Source organism: Pteropus vampyrus, unplaced genomic scaffold, assembly GCF_000151845.1.
Source record: "Pteropus vampyrus isolate Shadow unplaced genomic scaffold, Pvam_2.0 Scaffold60, whole genome shotgun sequence".
Lineage (NCBI taxonomy): Eukaryota > Metazoa > Chordata > Mammalia > Chiroptera > Pteropodidae > Pteropus > Pteropus vampyrus.
The window spans coordinates 2,835,315-2,847,120 of record NW_011888841.1 but is presented as its reverse complement, the minus strand read 5'-3'; the positions used below and the strand labels follow the sequence as shown (position 1 = coordinate 2,847,120).

Here is an 11,806-nt window from a genome sequence, read left to right as displayed (position 1 = left end):
TATCCTAAAAGGGCTATCTAAATGGAAGATACTGTGGCCATGGAGAAATAAAATATTCAATTACTAAGTAAAAGAGATTAAAAGTCCCTTGAATCTTAAGAAAAATAAAATTGAGCAAAAGTTTATATATATCATTCATCTGTTGAAATAATAATATTGTTCTTTGTTGATGATTTAATTTTAAGATTCTGGCTGGTTCTGTTTTCTCTGTCTTCTGCCAAGCGCAGAAGTTAACTCTATTTTATATGTGCATATATCGATGAATTATTTTTGTCCGTATTAAAGTATTACTAATGAAACGCACACAGAGTTAGACATTAAATAATACCAATGACTCCTAACGAAGACTTGTAGTCAGTCCCCTGTCCCACCAGCCTCTTTCGATCTTTCTAGCCTCCCCTCCCCCAGCACAATCACTCATGTGGTTTCCTTTGGTTGGGGCTTAGAAAGAAAAGCATATAGACCAGAGGCCACCCCTAACAAAGATAAGGTGTTTGTGGGGATGTCCTATTAGCTGTAAAATGAATTGGTCTACCACATGTCTTTAATTCCTTAAATAAAAAGTCTGCCTCCTTCTTAAAATTTTTTTTCAGTTGAAGAATAATACCATACAGATAAGTGAACAAATTAATCAGTACAGATAAAATATATTGTCACAAAGTGCACACACCCCTGTGATCATCACCCAGGTCAAGAAATGGAACATGTCAAGCGTTCCAGAAGCCCCCCGCCCCCGCAACACGCTCCACCCTCTCCCCCCAAAGGAAACCATTGGCCTCATTATCATTATAGATGAGTTTTAGCTTTCTGAAATTTTTAAAAATGGAACCACTCAGTATGTAATAGTTATACCTCCCTGCTCCGACTTAATAATTTGGGGAGATTTCCTCATGTTGTTTTGCACGTGACTATAATTGGCTAAGTGTCATTTCTGCATAGGTTTCGGTGGCCGCAATTTATTTAATCTATTTTACGACTGGTGGACATGTGGCATGTCTCCAGTGCTGGCTACTACAGATAATGCTGCCACAAACGTTTCTGTCTTCTGGCCCATATGCGCACAGATTTCTGGCGTGTGCGTAGCCATGAGCAGAGCAGAACTGCGGCGTCATGGGGCACGTGTACATTTGACTTCGGGAGATGACAGGAGACCGTTTTTTAAAGTCAACCAATGGACACTCTCTCCAATAACACAGGCGAGTTTTAATAGCTGCACATCCTCGCTAATACTTGGCACTGTCAGTCATTTTCATTTTAGCCATTCTGGTGAACATGTAGTCGTAACACAGTGTGGTTTTAATTTGCATTTCTCCAATGGCTAAAGAAGGTTGACTATCTTTTCTCTTTCTTTTAGACACTGGTGTACCTTTGTGAAATTCTGAAGTCACCGGTCTATTTTTCTTCGGTGTTGTCTCATCGATTTGTAGTTCTTTCATATTTCAGCTGTGAGTTCTTTTCAGATACATGTATTATTTTATGTGCTATGGTTTGTCTTTTTACTCACTGATGGTCTTTTCTGATGAGTAGTCTTACTTTAAATGTAGTCATCTCTCTTGATTCCCTTCTTGTCCTAGATCCTGGCCCTATTTACTGCCTTGTCGCTCTCCGGTGTCTTTAAATAGATTTAAAAAATAGTTTCTCCAGCTTTTCTAGACGTTCCCAGTGGAAGAATTGGGCAGAATTCCCTCAGGCAGTCGCCATTAATTTGTGTAGTTCTTTCTTCCAGCATTTTTTTTTTTTTTATTTCTCAATACACGCTCAGGATGCTACTTGATTTAACATTCTAGACATTTTATATTGATTTTATATTATGCTGGTGAACATTTATCTATCTCACACTTGCACTACATATCTTCCTGTCCTCCCGATAGAGTTATTTCATAATTTCAAACTTTCAACCACGTTTACTTTATATAATATCAGGACTATCTAAAATATTAGCCACTACAGATTTAAGTGGTAGACGAGAAATTTTCAAAGTCAGTTGTATTTGGGGTGATGAGTCAGATCCTCTCTGAAGTTTTCGGGATCCCCACCCAATAGTCTAGATTTTCCAGAATAGTCTCAATTTCAAACACAGCAAGTGCTTGCCATTCTTAGGCTGAATGATGTGGTTCCTCCTATTTCGGAGTGACCCCGAAGGACCACACTCTGGAATTTATCCCTTTACCGAGGCCTGACTCGGAAAGGCTGTGAAGCGAACGCAGGACAAGCAGCATCTCAGCCGGCCGCCCGGCACCCACATCTCTACGTGGCACTGCCCGTCACGGCTTTGGCCATTTCTGCAGCAGCTCTCGTGAAGTGAGACTTAGAAAAATGGCCTCAGAAAAGAATTCCAAATGCCGGGGGGCGGGACACAGAAGAAAGGGTCTTTCCTCAGAGAGCTTTAGTCCAGACGGGTGGGCAGCCAGACAGGAGGCAGGAAGTCGTGCTTGTTTTAAAGGAAAAGCTGGAGTGCCAGGAGCGTGCCCAGAGAGAGAGGACTCTGGGTTGGAGGCACCCCAGGCAGCTTGGTGGGCTGGATTTTGAAGACCAAGTAGGATAAATGTGCAGAGACGGGAGAACATTCCAGAAGGAAGCGGTAGAATGGGGGGGTAGGGGGTGCTGTGCGTGTGGGCTGATGGGCACAGCCATTGTTTAAATATAAAAACAATAAATGCAGGGCAAACTCAGTCTCAGATCGGAGGGTGCCCAGAGAAGCCAGGAGAACAGAGAAAGAGAGAGACAGACAGAGACAGAGAGAGTGTGTGTGCACGCAGTGTGTGTGTGTGTGTGTGTGTGTGTGTGTGTGTGTGTGTGTGTGAGGAGTTGGGATGGGGGGAATACCATGAGGGACAGGGAGTGACATTTGGGAGTGCTGAGAGCCAGGCCTAGGGCACTGCTCAAAGAGCCGCAGCTGACCCCGGGCTATGCTGGGCTTGGAGGAGGCTCAGTGTGAAGCCAGGGGGTAATTTTGGCACATCTTGGTTTAAATTTTTTAATTTAAACTTTTTAATTTTAATATTTTTTAGAAAAACATTTCTATCTTAAACATTAAAAATGAAACAGAAGGCAAACTATGTATAGATTTCTTTCAAGATAAAAAAAATACAATTTTTTTTTCCAAAGAAATTCCGACTGCCTTTAGAAGGCTCGGTGCGTGCGCCCTCTTGTGGCCACTGGAGCAGCTAACAACAAGATCCGAGAAGCCCTGACGTCCTTGGCCAATTTAATTTTTACGGCCACTGTACGAGGCAGATACCATCACGCCCACAGATGAGACAGTGAGGCCCAGCGAGGGTGTGTGACATGCTCGAGGTCACGGAGCCTACGATCCGCAGAACCGGAACTCAAACCAGGATCTGCGTCCAAAGGCGAAGGTCTTTCCATAGCAGCCGCAGCGGTCGATAAATGACAAAAAGGAAATAAAGCAGAGAGAGTTTGGTGCTAAATCACGGAAGGTCTCAGACGCCAGGCTGAAATAAAGGTCACCTGTAAAACACGCCGTGATGACTCACAGGGTTAGGTCTGGAGGAGGCGAAGGCAAGACCGTCCACGGCCGCGAGAAATCTCGGTATTCTCGTCCCAGCTTCTCTGAGACCACATCCTGCCCCCGAGACGGAGCGTGACCTGCACCCGGCACTGGCTCTGCTCTCCTGGCTGCAGTGGGAAATGTGCCTCTTTTCTGATCGTTTTCTGCTCCGGGTTTTTCTGCAGAGCACAGCGAGCTGGGGGTCCCTGGCCCACCCTCATGTCCGCCATCTGTAACTTCTCTCGAGGCGCCCTTCCCACGACTGGGAAATATTCTGTGGTATGGGTAGAATCTTCTGGATCTATTACTTCCCATTTGGGGGTCAGCGAGACAAGACACCGTGTTGTTATGAAAATCAAGAGCTTTATACTGTGTTCGTAGCAGGAGAAAAAAAAATCCTTCAGAAAACGGTAACTTAGCGCTGCCTGTGGCTTGAGATCGGCTGAAACCGCTCTTTCGACTAGGAGATGGTTGCTATAGTTTGCAACTGAATGCTGTCGTCTTTCTTTGTTTCCTTTTCCTTCCGTAGTATGTGCTGAGAGAGTTTATCGAGAAACCAGCCGACGTCCTGGAGGTCCTGCGGCCACCTCAGGTACTGCCGTTTCTGTACAAAGGCCCTGATGGCCTCGTGTTTCATGAGCTGGTACTGGGACAAGGACCCGACCACCACCATGACGAGGGCGCCGTTCAGGTAGGCCAGAGCCCTGCTCTGGGCGTAGCTGAAGGCTTCGAGGCACCAGCCGTCTCTGAGGAAGTGTCTGCTCACCAGGCACACGACCTTCCTGCTGCTCCGCACGGCGTTGTGGATGTTAGCGATGTGGTTCTCCCCTGGCATGAAGTCTCTCTCTTCAAAGCACAGGTGAAATCTGTTTTGGTCGCTGTACTGAGCGTCCAGATGCCTGAGCAAAGCATTGTGCACCCACTCGAAGTCCTTGCTACTGAAGCACAAATAGGCATCGTATGTGTACGTGTCGGAGTCTCTTCCCAGGGTCCGGTCCTCAAATAGCAGCCTCTGGACCATCTTATAACAGAGGAAACAGAAGCCCCGGAACTTCACGACTGTGAGGACGGTCAAGAGGAACAGGACCAGCGTGACGGTGAATAAGATGAAAAGGGAGAACTTGAGGGACCTGAGGATTTCCTCTTCGTCACAACCGTCCGTGGACACGGAGTAGAGGGAAGTCCCAGAGAGCGAGTTTGGGTACATGCAGTATATGTCTGCGTGAGACCCAAATATAGTGACATTGGTTTGATTGAGCCACCTGATGAAAGCGCTAAGTTCACACTCACAGATGAACTTGTTATGAGTTATGTCCACGAAATGAAGTGATGCAAATACGTCAGGATCAGGAGACAGGAGCTGGTTTCTGGATACATCCAGGATCTCTAAGTTAGGCGGTAAGTTGCCAGGGGAGAGGACCGTCAGCCGGTTGGAGTTGAGGCTGAGTCCCCTTAAGGCAGTCAGATCGCTAAATACTCCTGGCAGGAGAAAAGTCAGGTAGTTATTATTCAAATATAGGACCTGGAGACGGGGAAGGCCCTTAAAAACATCCCAACAGGAGCCGGTCTCCCAGGCAAGCTGCAACATATTTTCTCCGAGGAAAAGCTTCTCTAAGCTGAGACTCTCTGAATGGACACGACCTTGGTTACATGAGGAAAAGCGATTTTGATTTAAAATGAGAATCTGGAGATGAGGCACCTGGAGAAGGAAGTAGAGATTATCCAGACTTTCTAGCCTGTTCTCTGATAAGTGGATGAAGTTGGCTGTGAACCTGATGGTTGGCAAAGTCGCCAGTTTATTGCCACCCAAAAAGATATTAGGTATACTGGGAATAAAATAAATGGTTTTGAGGGCATTGTCTCGGAGGTCCAAGGTATTTAACTTTTCCAGGAATCTGAACGTTTCTTCCTGAATGATCCCGATGTGGTTCCTCTGCAGGTCGATGTGGGCCACGTTAGCGAGTCCGTAGAAGTTAAAATTGTAAAGCTCGCCAAGAAGGTTGTGTGACATATTGAGAACCTGCAGACTGTCGAGTCCGTAAAACGCCTCGTGTGCGATCTTGTTTATCTTGTTGTGGGCAACGTTCAGAACCTTCAGCTCCGCGAGGGTCTCAAAGAGTCGGAAGTTCAGGGAGAAGATAAAGCCGTGGGAGAGGTCCAGCTGTGCCACTGAGCTTCCGGCCAGGCCGGCAAACGTGCTCTGGTCAGGATCTTTGATGTTGTGGAAGCCAAACCCAGAACCCATATTGTGGTAGCCAAGAACCAAGGAGAAAATCTGGCTTCCGTTGATGGCGTTGCTAAAGTTCCTTGTGATGTCCACGGTCCAGCCATTGCCAGAAACGTCTAGGGTTTCCAGGATCACGTCTCTGAACGGGTTCATGCACCTCCCCCAGTCCACCGAGACCCTGCTGTACAGGTTGTTAGCAGCGAGTCTCAAAAATGAGAGCGTTTTCCCTCGGAGGGGCTTGAGCTCGTGCTCACACACTATGGGTATTTGGTTGAGGAAGAAATCGATGGACTTCAAGGAATTCAATTCCCTGAACGAAGGATGGAGGGAAAGGCTGCGAATTTGATTTGTGGACAGGTCCAGGCGAGACAAAGACCCCAAATTTCTGAAATAACCATCTTTTAACACAGCATCGGAGAGACCGCAGGAGAACAGTCTAAGTTCAAACAGATGGGGCAGCCCCTGAAAAGCATCCGGATGCAAGAAGTCTATCTGACTTTTGCCCAAGTCCAAAATTCGAAGATTGGGCAGGTTTCTGAAAGCCTCTTTGTCAATAGTTAAGGATGAAAACTGAGTTCCGAGCTCCAACAGCTGCAGCCGCTCCAGGAAGGGGAAAGACGTGGCCGTGACTGTCTTGATATAGTTGAAGCTTAGCAGGAGGCTCTCAGTGGTGTTGAGGACCCGGGGTATCTGGGTGAGGTTGCAGAAACGATATAAGGCCATCCGACCATCAGAGGAGCAGGAAGAAATTCCAAGCACAGGACTGGCCACGAGCAACACTCCCAGGAGAAGGTCAAGGTGATCTCCCATGATCCTACAGAGAAGGGGAAATAAAAACACAGGCGTCTAAGCTTGAGGCATTGCACAGGGGTCCTTAGAACTCAGGGAATCCTGAGATGTGCCTGCTCTCTGAGGCCCTTCGTTCCTCTGGCTCCGTGGACAGGCCCGTTGACAGATGTTGTCTGCTCTAGACAGAGTTCTTCTCACTCTCTCTGTGTCACTTAGATTGTATTTTCTACGTGGTTCTTAATTGTTTTAAGGTCATGGACCCCTCTGAGAACCCGATGACAGCTCTGATTCCTCCGGAAATGCACACTTGCATCGTAAACCATGTTTTGCACCCAATTTCAGGGGGTTCCCTGACCTCCTGAAGCCCATTCCTGTCAACCTCACACTGAGAACCTTTCATATAGAGATAACCACCACCACATTTTATATTCTACAAAAGGGCTTGGAAGACGTTTTCTGTTAAGGGCCAGATGATAAAGATTTTAGGTTTTGAGATCCAAAAGCCATAGTTTGGTGACCTCTGTTCTAGAAGAAGGAGAATAGAAACTTCGATTTCATCAATGAGGATTTGAAGTGACTTCGGATCAACATGGTCTGATACCGAACCGCCAGTATTTGCAAGAAAGAACTAATTTGGCCCCCAAGTTGCTACCAGCTTTGCGGCCGCTGTAACTAGACAGAAAAGTTCCTGCAGAGACCTGGGAGTGAGGACACCAGCTCAGAGTAACAGAGTTAAATATTTTAGTTTCACTCCTGTCTTTTTACAGATGACTCTACTGCTCCTCAACGCGTCCTCTGAACTGGGTAGCTTGACCTTGAATTTGTGGTCACGACGAGTGACGAAAGAGAGCCCCAAACCATAGATACTCCAAAATATGGAATTTTCAAGTCCACAACAGGGAGGCTAAAATTAACAGTGAGGTGAGTAAGGTCAGCTGAACAAATAGATTTTAAAGAAAATTATTTGGGGTTTTGTCATGTTACAAAGATACTATGTAGACCTGTTTTCTTATGAAATACAGAAGATGTAACATAACTACATTTTTATCTCTGAAACAGACTTTAAGAGATGAAGAGCCAGGACAGGTGAGCAGGGGAGTGCGGGGAACTAGCCGGTTGGCAGGAGTCTGGAGGGGCAGCTCATGAAGACAGAGCTGGTGGGGACAGCCCACCCACGCGGGTGTCCTGGGTCAGGAGCAGGAAGCCAGGTGGCAGTCAGTGTAAATGAACACTGGTACTGGGCAAATCTAGTCTACAGACGAGAATCAGCTACTCGTTTAAGATCCGAAAAAGCCTCAGAAAGAGGAGCGCCCAAGAGTGGTCTCGAGGCAGAGAGAGAGAGAGAGAGAGAGAGCGAGCGAGAGAGAGAGAGAGAGAGAGTGCGCAGGTGAGGAACAGGCGTGGACACAGGGACATCCACGAGGGAAGACTAAGTGACCTCTAAGGGGCTGAGGCCAACGGGAGCAAGAGCGGGGAGAGCGTGAGTAAGGCCGAAAGGAAGCTCCTCCAGCCCGGGCCACCTGCTTTCCCAAAGTTTAGGTTGTGGGGAGCAGCATCTGACCCTGTCAGAGGCCGGCGCCATCTGGTCAGAAATCCAGGTCTCTGAGAGCTGGCAGAGGGAGCAAGGGAAGGGCCGGGGCAGCCTGCTCCCAAGCCACTGTCAGAAAGAGGGTGAGAAGCAACACCTACAGTTACTTAGACTGTGAGCTCTGCCGTCAGGTGGCGTAGGGATTCCTTCCAAAATGTCACCATGCTGTGCAAAATCACAGTGAGCAGGCAGGGCTTCTGCAGGAAGGCACCACGCAGAAACCTCCTGAGCGGCACGTGAAGAAGCATGTGAAAACAGCAGCACCGTTTTGAGCCCGTTACGTGGTTAAGAAGTACGTAAACCCTGCAATAAATATCTCTTCGCCTTGGAAAAAGAGGGAAAAAGCAACACTCCTGACACCCCAGCAAGTCCTAGAAATTCAGGCCTTGTGGGTCTGGCGAAGGCTGGAAAGTTCGCTTCACAGCCGCATCCCAGGCACTTTGAAGCAGGCGGTCAGCGGGCCTGGTCTGAGAAACGCTGGTCGAAGGATTCCCCCAACTCGGACACCCCGGGGCTGTCCTAGAGGAAGAAGGGCGGAAAGGAATTCGGAGGGCTGCGAGCATTGGGGGCCAGCCTGCTCGGAGGGCTGGGGGTCCGGCAGAGCCAGCACATCGGTGCGGCCTTTGAGCCACACTCCCGCCAAGAGCTGTCAATTAAGATAATGAGGCCGGAGGGAGGAGGGTCAGCGTCTCTTGCATTCGAGTTGAGTTCATTTAGCTTCATCTCAGCCCTTAGCGGAGCAGCTTCCCTTTCGCGACTTAATTGTCTGGACAGCACTGCCGTGTGCCTGAGCCCGGGTGAGTGAGGGGCCGAGGGGTCTCCACAGGACCCGGGGAGGCCTGCACTTCAGGGGCACCTCCGTTCCAGGCCATCGCAGCCCGCAAATCCCCCTAGCTGGAGCCAGGGCTGCACTTGTGCTGATTGATGCTCGATCCTTAACAAGTAACACCAGTGATGGGGTCCTTGGTGGGGTCCGGAATTCTCGGCGGCAAGGCTGCAGAGAGAACCTTCTCCTGGCAGGTGGTGGCCCACATCTGGCGGGTGGCCGGGTCTTGGGCGTGGAGGACTCGCTCTCTGAGAATACTGAATTCACTTCTGAATGGGTGCTTGGGAGAGATTCTCCAAGTTCACGTTGCAATAGAAATCCTGGACCGAGGCCAAACATGCAGTGCAAACTGAGGCTTGGATGAAGACTCAAGGCCAATGGGCAAGGTGAACCTCATGATCAAGTGCGTGCTCTAGATGCAGAATTCTCTAGATGCAGCATATAGAATCCCATTGGAACATGCCAGCAAACGGGCACCACAAAGTCCGAAAGGTTGTTAGGGCCCCAGTCCTTCCAGCCTGGCGCCTCCCTCCGACGATAATTCCAGTAAAACATATGGGCGGCAGCACTACGTTGAACTTGGCTTTGCTCCCCGGAAGCAGTTTCAGCTTCTTTCAAAAACCACAGGATTTGCTGCTGCTGAGCACTGCCAATTCTCGAGCCCCCTGAGTGGGGAACCTTCGCCTGCTCCTCCCCGCACAGCCCTGAGCTTCCTCCCTCCCCTCATCCTCCCAGTCTTTTGAGGGCGCCGTTGTTATCCCCCTTATACAGATGAGGACACTGAGGTCCAGAGAAGTTAAGTCACTCACTGAAGACCACGCAGCCCCATCTAGTGTCTACCGTCAGCCCAGTGCCTCGTGCGTGGCTGCACTGTGATTGAGAACGGGGGACTGTAGCCCACCGCCAAGTCATCGTCTCCTAATCTGTGGTCACTTCCTCTCAGTCACAAAGGGCACGGGCCCCAAGTGGAAGATGTGCCTCTCGGCCCCTCGCCCGCTTCGCCTTCCCTGCGAAGTTCCACCTCGACCCGGGTGGCTCGCGCCTGAGATGCCCCCCTGAATCCCGACCCCTCGCCCGCTCACGCCCGGCTCCCTCCCTTAAACGTCCCCACCTCCTTCCGCCTCCCCGTCCTTCTCCCTCGAGACCCCGCGGCCTTCCCTTCGAGCCCCCCTTCAACGTCATCCACTCCGGCCTCCTTGCTCTCCTGCCCCACCTGTCTACACCCGCTGTCTACACCCGCTGTCTACACCCGCTGCCTGCCCGCGTGCCTGCGCCAGGCGGCCGAGCTCTGTCAGGGAGTGGCACGCAGAGGTGGCTGGCACTCACATCGGGGTGCCGTATCTGACCCATTCTGTCCTCCACACGACTCCCAGGTGCCCCAAGTGTCCCCACCGGCCCCCCCAGGAGCGGTCAGCCTTGCTTCTAGGCAGGCCTGAGTCTTGACCTGAAGCTCACGGCAGCCACTGGGGTGACCCACCGAGCCAGGCAGCGCTGCCACAGGGGGCTCGTCGGGGGTCCTGGGGGCAGCACCCTGTGGCGCCTCCGGGAGGTCGGGAGGGTTGGGCCAGGCCCAGGCGGCCACACCCAGGCTAGCGCGGCCAGAGGGGGCGCCCCATTCGTGCAAGCCGAAAGAAAGCGAGCTCCTCACCCACTTAGGCCCACCGCACACCTGAGCGGGACAGTCATTAGCATCTGGCGAGCTCGCCTCTCAGGAGGATGGTTTAGTTACTGCTGACGGTTGGGGGCCATTAGGGTCTGTTTGCATCGCTAAGTGTGTCTGACTCCATAACACAAAGCGGGTCTATTACGTGGAGCTAGTGAAGCATTCTTCTTTTAGGAGCAGTTTCTGTTCCATCAGCCGCGCAGCGGGGGGTGGGAAGGGGGCACCTCGAGAAACTCTGTCAGATGCCTTGCCACACTCCCGGAGCTGCCAGGAGCTGGTGACTCGGTCAGGACGGAAATGAGCCGAGTCGCTGCGACTTGCTGAGGCTCTGCCTTTCCCAGAGCACCGACTAAAGGTCTGGGAAGGTGTCCCCAGGAGCTGCCAAGCACTCCGGTGTGTGGTTGCAAAGCCGGCCCGCGTCCCTTTCTGTACATTTGAATTTCATTTCCTGGGGCAGCTGTTACTTTGTTCTCTGTGGGTCACGGCCACCTTGCCGGCATCTAGGACGTGAATGGATGAGCTCGTGATATCCGGCCCCCGGGTCCTCCCGCCCTGTCCGTGGCCCTGAAGAGCCGACAGCTGGGTGCTGAGGGCTAGTCTGAGGGTGCGCAGAGCGCCTGGCATGCACTGGTCTCGGCGGGAGTCTGGGCCCTTCCAGGCAGCCCCCCTCACCTGCTTTCTTCCCTCCTACCCGGGGCTCCCTTTCCTCCTTCAGGGAGTGTCATCTGCTGGTATTGTACCATCGTCTTCTGAGAGTGACCTTGTCCCTTCCTTCTTTGTCCTTATCTGGACACACCTTGAAACATCCTTGTGGACATCTACACCGTTTCCCCCAAAGTCAGAGCCTTCGGGGCTGCAGCCTCCTGGAGGACTTTCTAACTGGTCCAGCCTTGCCTTGTCCTCGTCTTGGGTTATGGACCCTCGTTTCCATCTTCAGTGTATATATACATTATTCAAACATCCCACTGGTCTCCTTAATTCCCCACCAGAAGAAGCTTCAAGCACGACATCAATGCGGTTGGTGGCCGACTCTGTGAAGCTGGCCTAGGGACACCGCCAGCACTGGATCCCTTCCTTTCCAAGTTTGTGCTGCTGCCCGGCCCCCAGCCCCACTGCGTCCTGCCTGGGCCACTGCAGTGACCTCCTAGCCGATCCAGCCCGGTCCATCTCTCATCCCGACACACGTTTCTCTCACTCAGCTA

The 11,806-nt window shown here is 50.8% G+C and overlaps 1 protein-coding gene across 1 annotated transcript in view; it reads right to left on the bottom strand.

The window, feature by feature from the left end:
- Positions 1-3,948: 3,948 nt before the first annotated feature.
- TLR5 (toll like receptor 5) overlaps positions 3,949-11,806 on the bottom strand; it is a 10,115-nt gene continuing 2,257 nt past the window's right edge. Inside the window, exon 2 of the mRNA XM_011360853.1 lies at positions 3,949-6,552. Coding sequence (XP_011359155.1) covers positions 3,972-6,548 — 2,577 coding nt within the window. The 5' untranslated portion in view covers positions 6,549-6,552 and the 3' untranslated portion in view covers positions 3,949-3,971. The remainder of the gene's footprint in view (positions 6,553-11,806) is intronic.